The sequence below is a fragment of the Geotrypetes seraphini genome, chromosome 18, assembly GCF_902459505.1.
Source record: "Geotrypetes seraphini chromosome 18, aGeoSer1.1, whole genome shotgun sequence".
Taxonomy (NCBI): Eukaryota; Metazoa; Chordata; class Amphibia; order Gymnophiona; family Dermophiidae; genus Geotrypetes; species Geotrypetes seraphini.
In genome coordinates, this window is record NC_047101.1 from 10,867,165 (window position 1) to 10,890,425 (window position 23,261).

Here is a 23,261-nt window from a genome sequence, read left to right on the forward strand (position 1 = left end):
TCAAAGAAACAGATGGAGGATATTTTTCTAATTGTAATTGCAGAGGGAAAAACCGCAAATGACTGGGGCCGCGAACTCTGGACCACGACTTTGCGGGGGTATACTGTACTTTGCTGTCAGCGTAAGTAACTGTGTTGCAATTGCTGAACTTCGTGCCATTTAATTAGTTTTGCTTAACCCACTGACTCTTTATCATGTAATTTTATTTACACAGCCATCGAACCACTGATAACTAAACAGGGAACAGATTCAAAAGAAGCAGCTGAGATTTCAAAGTATATATCATGTGCCACTTACCTAAAAACTGTAGAACATTACTGAAACCACAGTAAATCCAATCAAATATGAAGGACATATCCAAATCTTAGGAGGGTCTGAAAGAAAAAAAAATTTGAATTTCAGGTTAGCATTTAGCACCACCTAATAAGACTACAAAAAAAATCCCTTTTCCCGCACACTTTAGAAAAGATATTAACAAATAGAAAAGACTAGGATATTCTTAATTACCAGAATTATAAGACACCTGGGACCATATTGTTAAATACTGCTCCTTGTGACCCTGGGCAAGTTACTTAATCCTCCATAGCCCCAGGTACATTAGATAGATTGTGAGCCCACTGGGACAGATAGGGAAAAATACTTGAGTACCTGATTGTAAAAACCACTTAGATAATCTTGATAGGCGGTATATAAAATCCTAATAAAACTTGAATTAGAGCAGCTAGTGATCAATGTGGTCAGAACATGGCGCCAAAGGCGCTTTCCATTTCTATTTTACTCGGTAGCAAGTCCCAGTATGACAAATGTGGGAGTGTGTGGCACAGTGGTTAGAGCTAGAACCTTAGCACCCTGAGGTTGTGGGTTCAAATCCCTCACTGCTCCTTGTGACCCTGGGCAAATCACTTAATCCTCTCATTTCCCCAGGTACACTAGATAAAAGTTTGAGCCCGCCGGGACATAGGGAAATATGATAAAAGTACCTGAATGTAAACCACTTAGGATATAAGTGGTATATAAATAATTAAATAAAATAAAAAATAAATGTGACGCAGCCCATATGAACTGACTAGTCTGCGTTACATTTGCCACACAGGACTCGCTACCATGGCTTAGAAAAAGGGGCCTTGAGAGGTGCATCCAGAGATCATAAACTAGAAATACTGGGATCACAATCTATAGAACAGAAAAAAATGACACCTAAAAAAAATAAGCAGTGTTATAAAATACTGCTTACAAACATTCACAAAGATGGGATCCTTTAATTATTCAAACTTCAACAGAAAAGCTGTCGATGGTGAAAAACATTTGAGGATTGCTTTGAAAGGGACTAGACAGCAAGGTACATGTTGCTGAACCCTTAATGTGTACTAATAGTGGGTTCCCTTGCCTCAAGAACTAGCAATCACGTCTTGATTCAACTGAGAATCTTATTAAAGCAACCCCCCCACCCCTCCAAAATGGGAGAGCCAAATTCATCTGCAGATAATGTATATACTGACAAAGGATGTACATTCTACTCGGATGCGATGCTGTCTTGGCTTTAATATTACCTTCCGGCAGAATCCAGACAAGTCTTCAGTCATCTAGACTACTACTACTACTACTACTACTATTAATTATTTCTATAGCGCTACCAGACGCACGCAGCGCTGCACAGAGTCACAAAAAAGAAGAAAACAGGCCCTGCTCGAAAGAGCTTGCAATCTAAATAGGCAAGACAGACAAACAGGATGTCATGGATACAGTTAAGACTACAGGTAGATCATCCATCCAGCAATTTCTTCCCCATTTCATGGCTTTCCTACCACACTTGTAAATTATTTTCAATACATTGGGGTTATTCTTGGCTCTCAAATAACTTTTAAGATGCAGATTTCAGTCACTAGTCGAGTCTTTGATGTTCAATGAATTCCTCATGCCGCATTTATTTAAAAATTTATTACCCACAACGTCCTTCAATTCTATACGGGGTACAATAACACAATAAAATTGAAACATATGATCACAAACAGCAAAAACAATCATAAAATCAAGAAATAACTTTCAAGGAAAAGCTTTCTTAAACAAAATTGTCTTCATATATTTTCTAAACTGCAAAACGATGACGTTCCCCTATACTCAACAGGCAATGTATTCCACATGAAAGCGCCTTGTATTGATATCAGAGCGTCAATGTGTCGAATGGCTAACAGATTTAAATTTCAAGCAACATTTGGCCCTTAGAATGTAGTGATCATATTGGATGGTATGTAACAAAGAACTCAGCATAACAAGACCAGGGTCCCTTAATACTTAAGTATCCCAAAACACACCATATTAAATTCAATACGAGATCAAATAGGTAGCCAATGCAAATCACGCAAAATAGGCATAATGTGGTCAAATTTGGACTTATGCACAATGATTCGTGCAGCAGCATTCTGCACCAGTTGTAAGACATGAATTACATATTTCGGCAAACCAAGGTAGAGCAAATTACAATAATCAAATATAGGAGTCAATAATGCAGGAGAGAAAAATCAATCTTCATAATAAACATAGCTTTAAAAAAGCCTTTTGACACCACAGCCTTAATTTGAAGCTTAAAGATAAAAGATGAATCAATGATGATACTTAAATATTTGCATTGGCTAAGTACAGAAATCTTCACATCATCAAAAACAATCTCAAACTGGAAACATCCAACTGATTACTGCATCCAAAACAAAAGATTTAAGGTTTGTTTGTTTTTGTGGGGTGTTTTTTTTTTTGCCACATTGAGTTTAAGATGATTTTGAAGCATCCAATCTCTAACCACCTGCAAACAATTGTCTAGCAGCAAAACAGCACTGGACAAAGATCCCTGAAATGGAACCAGAAACTGTATATCATCCGCATACAGCTGAAAATTAATACCTAATTTTCTAAGTTCCTGACAAAGGGCTAGATTCACTAAGCTTACTGATTGTGAACCGATCGGTTTGCGACTCCGACCCGATTCACTAACCTCGTGGCTGATCTGATTCCAATCCGCACATGCAAATGAGGAAGTAGGAAGGACACGATTCACTAAACTTTTTCAGGAGCACTGACTGGGCTGGCCCGATAAAAAAAGAAGTGACTGGTGGGAACCAGTCGCTCACGAACTTTCCTGCTCTCTGCTGACTTCTCCTGCCTTGCCGCCCAGCTCTCTGCCCTGACTCGCCGTCCCAACTCTTCTGCCCTCCCCCCCGCAGTGGGAGCCCATGATATTACCCGTGGGTTTAAAATGGGTTAAAACCACGGGCTGGCAAAGTTAAAAAGAAAAAACACAGTGCGCAGCTCTGTACGCATGCGCAGACCATTTACAGACAAAGAAGATGGTCTGCGCATGCTTCAGGATCACTCACTAGCGATCCGTGTGGTCAGTGGGGGACGTTCCTCCAATCGCCCCCATTTGCATGCTGACCTTTTGTAAATTCATCAGCCTGCGGCGGATCAGGCAGGTTAGTGAATCTAACCAAAGAGACGACAAATAAATGTTAAAAAGGGCAGCTGATAAGGCAGCATTTATTGATCATATCACTTGTCTACAGTTCTAGACTACATTCTACCTGAATTTCTGCCTTCTTCTTTGCTCCATCCTTGTGGAACTTGATATCCAGCTTTATTTGCAGTACATCATCTTAATTTAAAGACCTGATCTGTTGAATCCATCTTTGGTGGTGAAGTCAATTTGGGCTGTCCAAGCTGAGGTAGCAGGTAGAATAGGCCTAAATTAGTTTGTTATTCTGCTCTTTTTCTTAAATTAGTTCCTCTGTTTTGCTATTTGTTTAGATGAGATATAAAATACCTTGTTGTTATACTGCCTTTGGAAATAAATACCCAACTAACAATGAAGAACACTTACAGGAACCCCTCAGACATACCCTTAACCTAATCTATTGCTTCTAGATTTTCCCTCATACTCAAAGTGAGCAATCTAAACACATGAACCATTAATTTGGATGAGTCCCTGGGGTAGATCTGGATTTTTAGATTTAAATTAATTTACATTTGCACCTTCAGGTACTGCTGAAAGGCTCCTGCCCCAGAAGATTTAAAATCTAAGGGCTAGATACACTAAATTGTTCTCATGCTATTTACAAAGCACATTTAAAAAACAACAACAACAACATCCAATTGCATCAACAGCGGGATCTGGATAGGTCCTGCGGTCACCCCCAAATATACACACCCCATTTGTAACCCTGACCCTTCCCTTTGACAAAAACACGCTATAGACTTTCTGATGGAAAAATTAGCCGGAGCTCAGTTTATTAACCATAACACTTTTAACACATCATTATTTCCATTAACATGACAACAAAGAGCTCCTCCAGAGCTACCCAATTAACATCGTTCAGTGCCCTCAACCCCGCCACCTCAGCAAGGGTCAGAGGGGTGGCATGTCCCTCATGCCCCTTTATCTGGGTCACCTGACCCACCAGGCACGGCACCCTGCTGGCCCACCGCTCATCACCTGATGAGCCCCAATGACCCAGTAGCTCGGGAGATCCGCCACCATGAGCTACTCTCCACAGCCTAAATCATGGACGGGAGAGTGGGCAAAAACCACCTTGGAGGACCCTGAACGGTCGAGTCCTCCAAGTCCCCTCCTTTTCTAGCCTCGCCCCTGCGTGCCGCCGTGCTTCCTACCAATCAATTTTGAATCTCCCTACCTGTCAGGCTCACTACCCAATCCCTCCTCGCATTACCTACTCTTCCTCCCCCTAATCCACCCCGGTCGATGGGTGACACAAGGGCCTCCCAGCCCTGTGTTATCTTCCGCCCATCGACATGGGGTCTCGAGCTCCCTTAAAATGAGATCTGCTGTGTGTGGTAACACAATAGCATCTTTTACTAAACTTAATCCTAAATTTGTTCCTGAGGCAATGGAGGGTGACGTGGTACACCTGAGTATTCATGGAGTGCCTAAGTGAGAAGTGGGATTCAAACCCTGGCCTCTCTTGTTCTCATCCTTGGTACTTAGTGGTCAATGTTTTTTAAATCAGGTTTTCACATTTGTTGAGATTAATAGCTGTCACACACATTGATGTGCAACAGTGTTGTCCATATATGTAACTACAAAGGACCAGCTTCGCCAGTCATACCAGTTCTTCTAACTAGGACAATCAAACCAAAATTATGACTTTCTTGCTCTACATAGGCAGTGAAATGCCTTACTACTACATAGTTCCCAGAAGACTTTTATCCTTTTTCTCACTTTACTTTCCGCGTGACAGCTTGGATTGCTTATCATTTTATACATCTGAGTCTTAGGTTTAAGGAATTCTTCAAAGAGAATCCAACAACTTTATAACTTGTAGTGGAAAAGGGTGGCTCTACCAACAAATGCAAGAGAAGCACACATTCAAACTTCGTTTCCCCTCCAGTTAGAGGTTGCAAACTGAAAAAACACCACGAACACTTTCTCTCACACCGGGCGGCCCTATGGGGTAAAGACCTAGAGCAATTGCTCTCGCCCACTACTTACGAAGAATTTAGGAAGCGTCTAAAAACATACCTGTTCCTGAAATACCTGGACAAGTGACCTGTTCTCCCCCTTACTCACTCACTCTTTCCGCTCTCAAGTTCAATTATTCTGTACCTTCTCTAATCTTTGTAAACCGCACAGAACTTCACGGTATTGCGGTATATAAACTGTTATTATTATTGTTTTCCTGAATACCGCCTGGTCTCTCTATAAAAAATTAAAAAGGAATGCTTTCTACTCAAAATCTGCTATGCAGTGAACCACTTAGTCTCAAAGAGGAATATTCATATCATATTGTTACTTCTAGTTTTAAGACAGGTCTTTTAAATTATGTAACAAATCACTTTAAATAAAGCAACTGATGGTAATTTTCTTAAAAAAGAAAAAGCATACCAAACCGGGGTCAACAGCCTCAATCTTTTATTCCAATTGCCATAAGGAAAAAGTTCTGCCAGGTTGCTGACTTTGGAAACACCTCAGGAAACTGCAGTTGTCTATCCCATTTTTTGTTCACGCTTCCTTGCCTGACCCTCCCTTTTATCTCCTGATTCACCTTTGATGACTCACTTTGGGACCTATTGCCCTGCGCCTACTCATTTTTCAGATGGGCATGCTTATGGGAATGCTTAGTTGGTGCTGTCATTTTGACCCAAGCCCCATATATGACAGAGATTCTTAGTCATATACTCAAGTTATGATTGCACAGACTGCTTTCGGCAGTGAAATGCCTGAATACCTGCACAAATCTCCTTAAATAAATTTGTCTTTTCCAGCAGTTCTCCATCAAAAATGACAAAGACTAGAGGACACTCGAAGTTACACGGAAATACTTTGGAACGCGTTGCCAGAGGATGTGGTAAAAGCGGTTAGTGTAGCTGGTTTTAAGAAAGGTTTGGACAAGTTCCTGGAGGAAAAGTCCATAATCTGTTGTTGGGTTTTGGCCAGGTACTAGTGACCAGGATTGGCCACCGTGAGAACAGACTACTGGGCTTGATGGACCATTGGTCTGACCCAGTAAGGCTATTCTTATGTTCCTATTCCTTCCAGCTCGGTCTATACCAGACCCCACCCTAATTCCATAAGCCTTTGTTTGCCCTATCCAGGCATTCCTCCCCTATTTTACATCTCCTCCTTCCCCACCACAATACCAACTACATCTTTGCCACTGTAACAAGATTCCTGAGCCAGAATGCATGGAATCGGGCTGTCTTAAGAACCTGAAATCATAAGCCTTTAGCTAGCCATCTAGGGGTTACTCTAACAATGGCTACAACTCCTTAAGTCTATGACAATTCAGTGTGGCCAGTTCAATGCAGCTGTTTCAGCACAGTCAATTTAGCATGGCTGCTTCAGCTAGCCCGATTCAGCATGCTCTTTAACCGCGTTCATTGTAATGGCAAGCGCTTACCTTGCAGAAGCTGTGAGATTTGAAAGGGGGGGGAAGAATAGCCCCTCTTGCCTCATTGGTGCTTCTTTCCATTCCCTTCATGCACCCATGGTCTTCTCCTGCCTCCGCATCATCTGGTGATATCAAGGTTTGAAAGGGGGGGGGGGGCGTATCAACACAGATCAATCAAGTGCATTGTAAGGTTTCCCTTTATACTGGAACTAAAAGTTGTTCAGAGGGAAGATTCCCGGGGTAAAAGGTTGACTTTGAAAGATGAAACATTCCCAACTCCTCCAACCCTCTAGCACTGGGAACACTATTACTGCATCCTAGCCCCAAAGGCCCAGGGAAGTGGAAGTCTCGACTCAGGAACCAAACTGGGAACCATCTCTATTAAAGACTACAGCATTTACCACCTGAATCACAGGATTGGCACAGACAAAACAGGTTTCATATCAAATACAGTATGTGTCTCTAGTTACAAAACGAAAGGTGATTAAGCCATGGCGATGAGGATGTTGTATGTCCGACTTCACTGTTTTCCAGTTTGTTGTTTTTTTTTACCTTGCCTTTAACCCTCTTAGCAGTTTAAACCACCAAAAACGACACCACTCATGTGAGTACAAATATCCACTAGCAATTCTAGAAGCAAAGGTCAAGAAGAAGCACAGCTAAAGGTACACGTCAGCAGTTTTATTTATTGCTGAAACAAAATCTCTACAGGAAGAGCCTTCAGAAGATGGAGAGAAAAGGGATCTGCTTGCACAACACAAAGCAGGGTGAATGCTATGTAACTATGAACTCTGGTTACAGAGGAAAAAAATAACTTCTTAGAACCCAGCCACACTGCTCCGACATGCTCCTTTTACACTCTATCAATTCCAAATGAAAAAAAGAGACAGTAAAAAAAGGATTCCTTGTGAATGGCACCATTTTCAGGAACTCTCGGGGGTCAAGGATTATCAGCCATGAAGTTTGGGTAGTTTTGCTGTCCCACCACTGAAGAAGCACAAACATTAATTTCAGTTACAAGGGCCACAACTGTACCAAGATTTTCCAACACAGTGTTATTAAATAATACGCTGCTCTTATTTCTAACATATAAATGATACTACTACTGTTATTGCATGGAGCGCTGTAAATTAAACATGCAAGAGACAGTCCCCACTCAAAAGATTCAGATTAAAGAGATATCAGACACAGATACACAAAACACTACTGTTTTAACCCCCCCTTGTCACTGATTACAAGCATTTATATAGTAGTATATGACCTGGCCATGTGAAGTTCTGCTTAAAGACATACCTCTAAGGCTGCTTTTACATTTAACTTCCTAGCTACCCTCAGCCCCCCCCCATCATAACACATTAAATTGCAATATTTCTGTGATTCCTAGTCTTATTTGTGTTTACTAGATTATAAACTCCATAGGGCAGGAAATGTATGTTTCTGATAGTGCTATAGAAATGTTAAAACAGTAATATTAAACAGCAAGGTACTGGTGATATCAGATACTGAATGTGCAAACTGCTCCTCCTCATCCCACCCCCCGGATCAGCTTTCACGTGAATCGTGGCTACAGAGGCCCTTTACCGAACATAAGCAATGCCTCCACTGGGTCAGACTTGAGGTCCATCATGCCCAGCAGTCCGCCCACGCGGTGGCCCAACAGGTCCAGGACCTGTGTAGTAGCCCTCTATCTATACCCCTCTATCCCTTTTTCCAGCAGGAAATTGTCCAATCCTTTCTTGAACCCCAGTACCATGCTCTGCCCTATTACGCCCTCTGGAAGCGCATTCCAGGTGTCCACCACACGCTGGGTAAAGAAAAACTTCCTAGCATTCGTTCTGAATCTGTCCCCTTTCAACTTTTCCGAATACCCTCTTGTTCTTTTATGTTCTGAAAGTTTGAAGAATCTATCCCTCTCTACGCCCTTCATGATCTTGTAGGTCTCTATCATGTCTCCTCTGAGTCTCCGCTTTTCCAGGGAGAAGAGCCCCAATCTCTCTAATCTTTCAGTGTATGAAAGGTTTTCCATGCCCTTAATCATTCGTGTCGCTCTCCTCTGGACCCTCTCAAGTATTGCCATATCCTTCTTAAGGTATGGTGACCAATACTGAACACACTACTCCAGGTGCGGGCGCACCATTGCTCGATATAACGGCAGGATGACTTCTTGTGTTCTGGTCATAATACCCTTCTTAATAATACCCAACATTCTGTTTGCCTTCTTCGAGGCTGCTGCGCATTGTGCCGTTGACTTCATTGTTGTGTCCACCAATACACCCAAATCTCTTTCAAGGTTACTTCCCTCTAATACTAATCCAAAACATTGGAAATTTTACCCTAAGGGGACACCCCCCCCCAAAAAAAACCACACAAAACCCAACCACCTTATTTTCTAGGCCTTCACTTTTCGAAGGGTTCACTCAAGGCAATGTACCACAAGAATAAGTCAAACATAAGCAATAGACAATTATAGCAATAAAAATATTCCAATTACAAAGTATGATATAGTATGCTGCATTACAATGTCGACACAATACATGGTAAAGCATTTTTATAGACAGGAGAGGGTGTAAGTAACCAATGCAATCTAGGCAGCAGCAGCCTGGCACTCTTCCCATCTCTTCCCGCCCAAAAGTACATATGTTGCCATATTCTTTATGATCTTAATTTAAAAATTTGTTAGGAGGGACTGAACCACAGTGGCCACTGCATTTTCATGTAGATAGTTGTATTTTTGAAACTGAAGATGGTCAACTCAACACAATTTGTTCTCAAATTATTCCTTCCTTTCTCAAAATTAACCGCTGTACCTTACAGAGTAGACCCAATAAATTTAACTTAGATAATACTTTCAGGTCTCCATGGGTTATACTATTCCTACTCTCGGAAACCTCTAACTGCAGGTCAGATCAGGTGAATTCTACAACCTTAGCTCCTCCCATAAATGATTCAGCCTAGAAATGTTGAAACCTGCCTTCATGTGCCTCAATGATCAGCTTCTCTAAATAACTTAATAAATATGTAAAACAGACACTCAGGCCTGGTGGATTCGGTAAGTGGTGTTGCCACCAATCGCTTGTCAATCATGCAATGGCGCCATTTATAGTTATCAAACCCCTGAAACACAGGAGGGAATAAAGGCTTCAGACGTGGCGGTGGCTAGAAGTAACAGTCACAAACACGCACAGCACAAAGAGATTTCCTGAGGAAGCCGTCCCCGTTGGGATCCTTAAAGATAAGTGCTGATGTTCTGGATATGTTAGATACATTGAAAAGTAAAATTGTAGATTGCAAAGGAGGTTTTTTTTTGGCCAGTGAATGATTCCTAGTCCTGATGTATATTTGCAGTGGAACTTGTCACTGCATCAGATGACGGACTTCTGAGGCCTTTTTCCTCCTGTGTTTCAGGTGTTTGATCATTTTGTTCTCCCTTGTTATTGCTAAGTGATACTTACCATTGGGAGAGTTTCCTCTTTTTTGTTGCTGTTTATAGCCACAGCTTTGTGAAAGGTAGGCACTGGAAACATAGGCCAGAGTTTTCACATGAATCGTGGCTACAGAGGAGCTTTACAACGCCTAATGCCACTTTTGGCATTAGCTACGCCTACAGTGGCATTAGGTACTGTAATGTGCCTTTGTAGCCGTGATGCAGGTGCCTTTTTAGAATAAATTTTTTTATTATAGAGAAAGCACCAATGAACAATGCAAAGCAGATGAAAAACCCTTTACCACTCCCCCAGAACTTACAGTACAAAGTGACACATATGCTTCAGAAGTATAGATGCATAGAAGACAGCCCTCAAACAAGTGTCAATAAGCCAAAATCAGTCCCAATCAACAACTCAACCCCCCCCCCCCCAGCAGGACCCGAGTCCTGAAATGCAATCAAAACTACATACACTTGAAAGCCTAAGGGGGTCAACACACTATCACAAAGCACCAGCCTGGAGGCCTCCAAACAAAAAAGGAAAAACACATTTGAAGGACAAGAGATCAAAGGAGCCGAAAAGAGACCCCAACCCCTAGTGTATTCAAGATTTGACTGTGGGCCCTTGGAGGCAGGGACTGCAAATATGGGTTCTAAAGAGATAAAAAGAGCTTCCTCTGTTTATATGTGGCCCTCGCATCCTGCAGCTCCCAATCAATCTAGCAATATGCACCCTCCAAGTCCAATAGGAAGGGGGGGGGGGGCTGTGATGTAGTCTAAATGTGCAATATAGTTTTATGACCCAATAAACTGAGTTTTCAAATCCAAGGTAAAAGTTCCCCATGCAGGCGCTAACAGATGCCTGCATTTTTTATAAGATGCTTTCATTTTTTTTTTAACGGAGTTTTGCACTTAAGTTAGGCATGGACAGAGTGCCTACCAGCGCCTAACTTAAAGCACTGTTTATAGAATATGGACCTCAGAGAGAGGTTGTTGTGGATATAAAAATAACAAAGGTCTATAAAGAATGACAAACAGGCAACTATTCCAGAAAGAAAATGAAAACCAAGCGCCAACATACTGGAAAGACATTTAATGGAATATAACCCAAAATATTCCTTACATATGGGCTTGCAGACATATATCATGGTCACAGATTGAGGTCAAATTTCACCTAAAATCTTCAGTTGGTCATCAAGTCAACAGAAGAGAGCCACAGGCTTTCAAGAACAGTTGATCATAAAAGTTTCAATGTTGTAACCAATCTATTTAGTCCTATCAGAAGTACAGCCACCTTTACCCATGTTGCCCTGTCTATACTCAAAACTCAGAGAGGAGGGGTTCTCAAACCAGTCCAGTTTTCAGGATATTCACAATTATTATGTATGAGATAAACAGTCTTCATCGTACGCAAGAGCAGCTCATGCATTTTCATCGTGAATATTCTGAAGCTCAGAATGGCTGATGTGTCCCGAAAACTGGGTTGAGAACCCCTGCATTAGCAGCAATGGTTCTTATCCAGTCCTCAGCACACACCCAGCCAGCCAGCCAGGTTTTCAACATATCCAAAATGAATATACATGATTCAGTTTGCATACATTGGTGATTGCAAGCAAAATATCTCTCAGGCTAGTTGTGGCTGTAATGCAGGGGTTCAGTACTTGGGACACATTATCTCTGTTGGGTCTGAATTTCATCTTATGTGGATAAGGTGGTGGGTAGATGAACAGATAACAGCCCCAAGCAGAAACTGTACCTTCAGGCCACCTCCAAGTTTGAGCCTCGTTTGGTAACCAAAGTAGTCAAACAACTAAAAGCAACCCAGTCTTTATTAAAGGTGTAAATGCAAATATTTTAAGCACACAATATATCATGAAACATATACAACCTATATTGGAAGTACATTATATCTTCGCATTTGTAATATTTTTTATCCCATGAAATAAAAAAGAAAAAATGCTAGTTTAACTAAAACAGGGTGATTTAATTGGCTGTGTTTGTTTTTTAAATGAATTGCTCAGAGTTTTTTCTATGTGCCATATATTTTGAGCATTAAGAGCCAGATTCTCAAATTGGCACTTTAAGTTAGGCAGTGGTAGCTGCCCTATCGATGTCTATCTAGCTTATTTGGTTTAATTGGATTTAAGTGGCATGATAATTGGTCGTGCCATTAAAACCCAATCCCAATTAAAAACTTGTTTTAAAAAACACCTCCACTACATGGCCTACCTACCTAGCGATGCCAAAGGCTGGCATTGGGCATGATTAGTGGCGGTGCAGACCTTCGGTGTCACTAGGCGATGCTGGCTGCGATTCACGAAGGACCCTAAGTGCTGGAAATGTAGACCTGTGAAACACTGGCCTATATTTCCGGCATCTAAAATCCTTGCTAGGCGCCAGTATGCCAGATTCTATACATGGCACCTGGCAGTGATCGACATGCGGCAGGTGCCACATATAGAATCAGCCCCTAAAGGCTTCTTTACAGTAGAGAGTCCTGCACAGCAAGTGTATGCAGCCCATTTAATTCCTATGGGTTGCGTCACATTTGCCGTGCTAATATTCGCTACTGTGGCTTTGTAAAAGGGGCCCTAAATTTTATTTACAAATGAGATTTTACACAATTGTGAACCAAAGCTTAGCCCTGTAAACTAATGCTCTTGTTTTTGCTGAAGAGCATTAGGCTGGCCTCTGAAATGCTAAATCAGAACAATTTACTTCTTTTTTTTAAATAAAACTCACTAAGGTTTGTTTTGTAGATTAATGGTATAATCCTTAACTATTTAGAAAACAACATAATCTTATATTTAGTAACAGAAATACCAGTTCTTCAATAAGGAAAAAGGAAATCCAACATTCTTAGAGAGGAGTGTGTAGGTGGAACACAGTCAGAACCACCTCTCATGAGGTGGCATTTAATTTCTGAAAGGTGGGAAAGTGAAGAGTTTCAACTAAACCAGTGGTTCCCAACCCTGTCCTGGAGGAACATCAGGCCAATTGGGTTTTCAGGCTAGCCCTAATGAATATGCATGAAGCAAATTTGCATGCCTATCACTTCCATCATATACAAATCTCTCTCATGCATATTCATTAGGGCTAGCCTGAAAACCCGATTGGCCTGGTGTTCCTCCAGGACAGGGTTGGGAATCACTGAACTAAACAACCAAGGAATAAGAAAAGGAATAATGATTCATTGCCAGAAACTTTCTGGTTGACAGCCACTTTTGTTTTGACTTGTTCCTAATAGTCTCTCTGAGAGTAAACCATTTGATTACTAACTCTGATAAAATTAGCTATATGACCCATCGTGTTATTGTTTTTCTTGTTTAGAAGGGTTGTATGTATGCTATATTGTAATCTGCAATGAACAGTATTAATTGCTAAGATGACTTATTAAATTAGTATTTCAAATATCCTGTTAGCCAACTAAGCAAGAAAAAAATTCAATAATGAAACTCTCTCAGGCTGTATACAAAATTCCTCTCAATAACATTAAGGAATTCAGAAAGCTCACCAGCTGCTCTAAAAAAGTCTCTCTCCAGTTGCAAGCCAAGTTTACTTGACAGGCCTTATCTCTCAGTTGAAGTTAAGGAAAATCCATTGGGGTTGAAGAGTTAAAGCACAGGATTTTAAGTGCCTACTTTATAGGCAAGCAACTTTTGGTCATGGACACTGGTCAGGAGTTATCTATGGAAATCTTTTTGGGAAGATATTAACATTGGTTTAGTTTGTTGAAGAAAAACAGATGAGCTTGAGATATGAGTGAGATTTAGAACAGGTAACAAATGACTTCTAGACGCAACAATGGTTTTTGTTCATTAATGATTTGTATGGAAAGATAAATTACAGCTTTTAGTTTTAATTAGCTTAAAGTTAGTTATCAAAAACAGAAGCTGGTTCCAAAGTAAATTGTCTATACTGCTCCTATCATTTATTTGGTCTGAGATATTAACCGCTGCCCTTAACTGTATTCGTGACATCCTGTTTATCTGTCTTGTATGTTTGGATTGTAAGCCCTTTTGAGCAGGGACTGTCTTCTTTCTGATTCTGTAGCGCTACCAGATGTAACAGTAGTAGTAATAGACACAAAACTGTCTGCATATTTGTTTGCACGCAGCTAGTGACAAGTAACCAACTGATAATTAGACATACCATTCTTTATGGACAAATGTATTAACTTTTTTAGGAAACAGATGGTCCATCCTTCCTAACAAGTCAATGTGATCATTCACATGAGCCTCTGAATAGGAGGCAAAAAAACATAAGTCTCTAATTTAGATCCACTTACCAGATGTATGACATACTAGTAGAAAGATACTGTTTTCTAAATCTTAATGTCTTTTAGCTGAGAGGATTTGGATATTCATGAGCTCAAAGTGACCCACACTTCAAGCTTTCAAGAAATGAACATTGCTGATCTAAATGCTAGATCAAGTTACATTTCTGCAGATCTGGAGATGCAAGACAGACTTGGCATCAAAGGATAATAACGCTACCACCAGCTGCCTAACTGGAAAGTCTATGCTGCTCACATGCTATTAAAGTCAGATCATATAGTGCATGCAGAACATGCCAACTACTTAGTAACACTGCAAGGTTATTTAGTTCATTCACCTTGCTATTCCACTGATAGCTTATGTTTTTGAACCACCACTAAATGGACACTGGCTGAATAACTCTCTCTGCATGTAACTATCTGGATCTCTAACAAAAATCTAATGTCCTGAATAAAAGTTGACCATGTAGATCAGTGATCTCCAACATGCGGCCCCTGAAGTCCTCCACTGTGGTCCTCAAATAGTTGGCTGAAATGCTCTTCAAATCCTGTAAATCAGGGATCTGAAAGTCCCTCCTTGAGGGCCGCAATCCAGTCGGGTTTTCAGGATTTCCCCAATGAATATGCATTGAAAGCAGTGCATGCGCATAGATCTCGTGCATATTCATTGGGAAAATCCTGAAAACCCGACTGGATTGCGGCCCTCAAGGAGGGACTTTGAGACCCCTGCTGTAAATGCAATAATTTCAATCTTGCCCACTTGATATATCAACTGCAAACAATCTCCAGTGTGTTACTCAGATATCTCATTTATGGAATTTGCTACAGTTGACAATTCAAAATAAAATGTGCTTTTAAAATATATCCTTGAAGTGTTGTAGAATCAAGATTAGTATTAATTTTTACTATTTAATACCCAGACTAAACAAGCAGGTCAAGGTGGTTTTCAAGATTAGTAAGCATGTGTAAGCTTGAAATCTTTTGTTGGCCCTCAAAGCTTTCTTCTAGTCACATTGCGGCCCTTTCCATGAAAAAGGTTGGAAACCACTGATGTAGGTCTAAAACACAGCATACTGGGCCAACTTAAGTTACTTTGAAGTACCCCAAAAGTAGCCTAATGGGGATATAAACCCATGATTTTGTTTAGTTTTCTATTTTAATTGATGTAAAACAAACAACCCCCCCCCCCCCCAACAAACACATCTGATTTTCAGATACTGAATCTATAGAACTGGTGATTTCTTTTGAGTTTACAAGCATGGAGACTATCCAATGCACTACTCATTCTTTTGGTAGGACTTCCATCATATGACCTGCTTTTAGGCCCGGATTCTCTAAATGGAGCAATTGTTGGTAGCCACCTTAAAAGTGGCCACTATCATGTGTCAATTAGAGGTCTGCACGGGAACGGGGATCGCGGGGATCCCGCGGGTCCCGCGGGGATCCCGCGGGTTCCCCCCCTGGCCCACGGGACTCCCACGGGGACGCCCCCTGGCCCACGGGACTCCCACGGGGATGCCCCCCTGACCCACGGGACTCCCACGGGGACGCCCCCTTGCCCACGGGACTCCCACGGGGATGAAAACAACCTACCTAAATTCTGGCGATGCAAGTCTGGCGTCGCGTCGGGAAATAGCCATGTTGAGCAGTGAGCTCAGCACGTACACAGATGAAAGCCTTGCTTGCTGATTGGTCCGGCGGCCCCGCCCCACCGTGCCGCCGGACCAATCAGCAAGCAAGGCTTTCATCTGTGTACGTGCTGAGCTCACTGCTCAGCATGGCTATTTCCCGACGCGGGCATTAGGTTGTTTTTTGTCATTTCGGGTGGGGGATGGCAGCGGCAGCAGCAGCCTGAAAAAGAAATCATCCTGGCTGGGTTCGGTGTCATGCTCCGGAGCTTCTACAGCCTTCCTATCTCCCTCTCCCTTCTACCTGCGGGTCTCTTCGGCAACTCAGCAGCAACGATCGACACAAGCTTCTGGCGTCGGGGCCTACCCTCTGCGAGTCCCGCTTGTTTCAACTTCCTTTTTCCACAAAGGTGGGACTCGTAGAGGGAAGGCCTCGATGTCGGCAGCTTGTCTTGATCACCGCTGCTGACGAGTTGCTTAAGAGAGCCGCGGAGCAGGGGGGTGTTGCCAGGTGCAGGTAGAAGGGAGAGGGCCAGATGCAGGACTCGTGGGTGAGGGAGGAGAAGAGAGAGGGGAGGGAAACAAAAGGAAATATTTCATGCTGGGCCGGAGTGGAGAGAGGGTGGAAAGATTCTGGCTACAGGGTGCATTAACAAAGGAAAAAGGGGGAAAGCTGAAAATGGAGATAGTGACACAAAGAAGAGAAAGGGTAAGCAGGACCTTCTGAATAAGGATAGAGATACAGAGGGGACATGAAGAGGAGGTGAAATAGAGACATAGAAGTAATGCTGAAAAAGTGTGTGTGGGGGGGGGAGATAAAGACATTGAAAGGGCAAATGGTGAATATGGGGTAAAGACAAGGACAGAGACAAATGAAGATTCTGAAAAAGTGGTGAGATAGGGATATAGGTGAGATGGACACAAAGAAGGGTGATGCTGGAAAATAGGTGGAATGGTAATTCTGACAGACACAGAAGGGAAATGCTGGATCAAGGAGAGATGGGGCTCAGGCTGGATGGAATGAGGAGAAATGCCTTGTTGGCCCGGAACTTCCTCTCCTACGTCAGAATTGACGTCAGGGAGCGGAATGCTGGTCAGCGCGACGCTTCTGCAGGGAAAGCTTGGGACAGCGGTGGCTTGGGGACTATTCCCCGATGGCGGTGGCAGCAAACCGAGTGGCTTGGGGGAGGGCACGGAGAAAGAAAGAAAGGGGGCAGACAGAGAGACAGAAAGAAGGGGGAACAGGGAGACAGAAAGAAAAAGTTGGGGGAGAGAATGAGGTCTGGAGGAGAGGAAACATACAGGAGGCTGAAAGAAAGGAAGAAAGATTGGATGCACAGTCAGAAGAAGAAAGTGCAACCAGAGACTCATGAAATCACCAAACAGCAAAGGTAGGAAAAATGATTTTATTTTCAATTTAGTGATCAAAATGTGTCTGTTTTGAGAATTTATATCTGCTGTCTATATTTTGCACTATGGCTCCCTTTTACTAAACCGCAATATTGTTTTTTAGCGCAGGGAGCCTATGAGCATTGAGAGCAGCGCGAGGCATTCAGCGTAACTCCCTGTGCTAAAACCTACTATTGTGGTTTAGTAAAAAGGGAGGGGGTGTATTTGTCTATTTTTGTATTTTGTTACCGAGGTGACATTGCATAGAGTCATCTGCCTTGGGAAATGTATATGGCAGATATCTTTGTTTTGTGTTCAAAAGAAAAGGAAATGCATTTCTGGTTTTATTTCTACAGTGTTGAAGTACTTGTTGGCCCTTGCTGTGACTGGTGGGGATCCCCAAGCACCGCCAGCAGAGGACCTCCTCTAGAGATGGTCAGAACTCCCCTCCACCAAGCGCAGCAGTCGCTGGCAGCATCCATGAGCCACTGAGGTGCCAGCATCTGTGACTCAGGGACGCTACTGCTGCCTGCCAAGCTTGGCAAAAGGGACCCCAGGCCAACTGCAAAGGAAGTCCTCAGCTGACAGTTTGTGGGTTCTCATCAGCTGAGTATTTATATTTTATATTTACATTAGAGGTTCTGGTAGAAACCCATTTACAAAGTATGTATTCTTCCCAATTAATATTTCCAAATTAATAGTCTCTTTGCTTATTTGTAAATGGGTCTCTACCAGAGCCTTTAATTCAGTAGCATAATTAAATAAAATAACTATTTCTGAAGTTTATAGGGAAGGATGGTGACGGAGGGGATTCCTCGCGGGGACGGGTGGGGACGGAGGGGATTCCTCGCGGGGACGGGTGGGGACGGAGGGGATTCCTCACGGGGACGGGTGGGGACGGAGGGATTCCTCACGGGGACGGGTGGGGACGGAGGGATTCCTCACGGGGACGGGTGGGGATGGGTGGGATTTTGGCGGGGACGGGTGGGGACGGGTGGGATTTCTGTCCCCGCGCAACTCTCTAGTGTCAATCACTGTTTAGAGAATCGCGCCTCCAGCAAAGGTTGGCATACAAAATGTAGGCCAGGGTTTCACGGCCTACGTTTCCGACGCTTACCTTTGACGTGAATTGCACCTGTGTAGGCACTTTACAGTGTCTAATGCCACATCTGGCGTTAGCCACTCCTACAGCGATGTTAGGTGCGATTCCAGTGCTGTTTTTTTTAGGCACCAGTAAGCACCTTGAATTTTCTTTCAAGTCCTCTTTTAAACAGCATTTTGGACTTAACTTAGGCACCATTTAGAGAATATGGGCCTTAAATGTCCCAAGTTACAAACTGAGAATTTCTGTGCTGATCAACTGATTTGAGGCATGAGCTTTCAAGGGCAAGAGACGTAACGAGTCTCTCTCATAAGTTCAAACCTCAACATATTGTTCACTCTGTGAGATGCTACCAGCCCGTCATGTTAGATGATATACACTCAGCAAGACCTAAACTCAGATGTATGCAAAAGTGACTAGAGAAAAAGAAATTTGGCTGGAAGTGTTACTTAAGGTGCTGGGAAAGCCATCTCCTCACTTAAAATGTGTTCAATACAAAATACTATAAAACAGAAATTAAATGCAAAAGCATGTTTCTTTTTCATGCTCTTACTCTATAATAGACAGGAATAATTAATTGTATTAACATGTCTTTTTTTTTGTAAAGGCAATGAAATCTAATATTATGAGACCCACTTTCGCACCATTATCTTTAAACAAACTGGCTTTAAAATAACCCAAATATATTTATTAGCTTGTAAGTTTAATGAAATAACCCACAAAATAACTGTATGCATTAAGGGCTCCTTTTACGAAGGCACGTTAGCGGTTTAATAGTGCGTGCTAAACCGCCGGCTGCGCTAGCCACTACTGCCTCCTCTTGAGCAGGCGGTAGTTTTCCGGCTAGCGTATGATGAAAAGTCACACGCATGCTTCTTAAAAGGAGCCCTAAGCTTTCTTTTTTTTTTTACAACATACTAAACTAAACCTTAGGTTTGTACACCGCATCATCTCTACATTCGCAAAGCTCGACACGGTTAACAAGAGTTAGGGTAGAAAGGAACTCTAGAGAAGGGAAGGATGAAGAGGAAATTTAGAGGACTAGAATAATCAGAGAGGGAGGAAGAGTTACATTTTTGAGAATAACCAGGTTTTCAGATGTTTACAGAAGAGTTGGAGGGAGCTAAGAGGGGAGGTAAGGTTGTTTAAATTTTTTAAGTGAACTTGCCTGAGAAATACATATCGTCTTATTTAAAACAGATCTTTGATGCAGGCCGACAAATTAGATGGATTATTAGCACAATGGTTTTCTTAGTAACCAAGCATGCACAGCCAATATGGATAACAGATCCTCCCTTAAGGATGGTTTTCAGTTGTATCAAATTAAATGTCGGTTCTCATTCCCACACTTATCTCGTTTCACTGAAGACTACTTAAGTAGACAATCACCTGCCTTACTTAAGCCTCACCCAGCCCCAGACACCTAAAGGGGTTTTAAACCCTCCCTCCCCCGAATTTTTTTTTTTTTTTTTTTTCTTGAAAGGGAAGTGTTTTTCCTCCATAACTGAAAAAGCCCCCGGTTTGGAGCTTTTTTTTTTTGTTGTTATTGTTTGTTTTTTAATCTCTCACGACATCAACAAGGTGCTTTCATCGACTAATCTAATCTAATCCTTAAGTTTAGATACCGCATCATCTCCATGAGAATGGAGCTCGACACGGTTTACAAGAACTTAAAATAGTGGGTAGAGAAGAAGAAAAAGGATGACATAAACTTATGTGTAGAAGACCACCCCTAACCCCGGCTCTTTAAAGGCTCCCCCCGAGATTTTTTGGGGTTTGTTTTTTTTTTTTCTGGGGTTCGCCCTGGTCTTTTTTTTTTTTTTTTTTCCTTCAGAATGTGCTGGAAGGTCTGCGACCACCGTGACCCCGGTTTTTCCGGGGGGCGATTTGGCCGACTTCGAAGCTCTTTGCAACTTACGATACAAATTTCGTTTCTAATCACGGAAAGGTTATATCGGGCCCTTTCCGAAAGGGAACTTTTTTGTTTTTTTTGTCTCTCTATTTATTTATACAGTAATAATGAACAATCCAAATGACACAGAACAGAGAACCCACCGCCAAGCCCAAGCCCAAGCCCAAGCCCAAGCCCTCTCCTCCCCCCCCCCGGCTCGGCTGCTGGGGGGGGGGGTTAATGCGGCTGCCGGAGCCTCGCGGAGGGAGGACGGCGAAGGCGCGCTCACCTTATAGGGGAAGAAGAGGCAGCTCCCGCTTCGGGGCTCGACGCCGCTCTTTCGGAAGCCCGGACCGGCGACCGCTTCCTCCTTACAGCTGCGCTCCACGGCCACGACACAGCTATGGCCGACCGCTCACTTCCGGGCGCCGCACTCAATGCCTTCCCCCACCCACCTCCCCCTTCACCTCACCTCCGCCTCCGCGCGAACCCGGGGACGAAATTGCGTGCGAAGCTGGTGACCTCACGGAGGCTCCGCCCTCCCCGGGAGTGGTGTTGGCGCTGCTGACGCACGCGCGCGCTCCCCCCCCCCCCTGCCGCGAGGCTTACGCAATCTCCACTGGCGCGTTCGCTGGAAGATCAAAGTTTCTCGGGTCCTGTGACTGGGAAAAGAAAAGAAAAAAGAAATAGGGCTTCTTCAGTGCCATTATTTTATTTGAGGTTTGGGAGGTTATTAAATGTCCTAGAAGAACACGTTTATTTATTTTGGGGGGAGTTATTTATGTTATATAACATTTTTTATTGGAGGAATCAAATAAATATACAATAATAAGATACAAAGAGATATTCATTGCAATTAAATTAATAATAATAATATTTGCATATTTTTTATCATTCCTCCAAAATATATTTCTATATACCCAACCCATTCTTTTCTATATCCCCCCCTTGACCCTCCCCTTCTCCCCCTTCATTCTATTTATTTCATTTATAACATTTATTTTTAAAAATTTGGGACCCTTATATACAAAAATTATTCTCGAAAGCAAGAAGTATAATTCTTAATACTTTATATTAAAGCTATGTAAATGTTTTTTGCATTTTTATATATTTGGTTGGTATTTCATGTCACCTTTCATTCTAGGGTAGGGGGGGGGAAATAGGAAGGATGATTTTATTATGTGTTAAATTACTTGAACTGTATTTCTGTTTAATTCATTTATTATAATGTTATAATAATATTAAAAAACGATCTAAGGTAATTCTTTAAAAATGTTATAAAGGAAATAAAAAGAATGAAGGGGAAGAAAGGTATGGGGAAAGGGAAGGGATCAAGGGGGGTATAGAAAGGAATGGATTAGGTATATAAAAATATATTTTGGAGGAATGATACAAATATGTATGGAAATATTATTATTGTGAATTTAATTGTAATGAATATCTCTTTGTATCTTATTATTGTATATTTATTTGATTCCTTCAATAAAATGTTATAAATGAAGACACAACTAAATCAAGAGATTTATATGAAGCAGTAAAAAAAATGTCCGTTTTCCCCCGGAAGATTTTTTGAAGCAGTTGCTCTCTTTCTAAAGATATTCCCCTGACGCAGCCACTTGGCGAAACAGGGCCTGTCGGGAATACTGAGTTCATTCTTTGAAAAGTGTGTCTGGTTCCGTATTGGAGCAACGGATATTTATTTCCACTGCTTGTGGGAGATGAATGGAAGATAAGTGCAAGTTTTTACAGTTTTTTGCCGTTTTTTTGCAGTTTAACTTGTGTATTTTAAACTGTATCTTTATGAATCTTTTCCATGGAGTTTTTTGACCTGGGATGTGTTTTGTATGGCAGTTTATAACTGAACATATAGTTTCTTGGTTGTTTCCTTGAAACACTGAGGTCTTTTTCTCCATGTTAGTTACTTGCCTTTCAGCCTGTTTCCTTCCACTATTAGCAGCTTTATTCTGAATATTTGTTGGTTATTTTTCTGTTATATAGTATGTCATGTAAAATTTAAAGGTGGTGATTTGTTATTTCTTAATCTGAGCAATCTAGGAAGCTATCGAGAGGATCAAAGATGGCGTCAGAAGTGGATGCCTGAGAGGAGGCTCCGCTATTGGCCGTGACAACTCTGCTGAACAGTCTTCCCCTACTTGATGATATGGGGAAGAGAAAGGGAGCGAACCACATTGTTCCTCCGGCGGTGCCGGCAACCCAGCAGCGGATGGTGCAGGCAACGATAACGGAGGCAATCCCTGTTCGGACAAGTCTGCAGTTCCTACCTCAGGGGGAAGCCTGGTTTTCTTGGGCAACCCCGTTCAGGCAGAAAGGGCGTCACTGAGCCCCGAGCAGCGGATGAAACTGCTCCAACCCAGAAGTACACCGGAGGAAGGAGAGCTGGAAGCGTCGTTCCTTAGACAAATCTTCATTGCCCGGCTTTGGAGGGAGCCCAGCTCGAGCCCACACCGGGTTTGAGGTGAAAGGTGCTTTGGGAGGGACCAACATACAATTTGGAGTGTTGGAGAAACCCGCAAAAATCGATATGGAGGCACTATGGTAAGCTATATCGTTTATGGATGCTGAATTTAAATTATTTTTTTCCACTTTATCTACTAACTATGGAACAGTCTTTTCCAAAGTTGAGCAACAGGATGTAGA

The 23,261-nt window shown here is 42.2% G+C and overlaps 1 protein-coding gene across 1 annotated transcript in view; it reads right to left on the reverse strand.

Annotated features, from left to right (window-relative positions):
* SAR1B (secretion associated Ras related GTPase 1B) overlaps positions 1–21,069 on the reverse strand; it is a 38,934-nt gene extending 17,865 nt beyond the window's left edge. Inside the window, exons 1-2 of the mRNA XM_033927311.1 lie at positions 20,893–21,069; positions 298–374 (exon numbers count right to left, since the gene is read on the reverse strand). Coding sequence (XP_033783202.1) covers positions 298–355 — 58 coding nt within the window. The 5' untranslated portion in view covers positions 356–374; positions 20,893–21,069. The remainder of the gene's footprint in view (positions 1–297; positions 375–20,892) is intronic.
* Between the last annotated feature and the right edge of the window lie 2,192 nt (positions 21,070–23,261).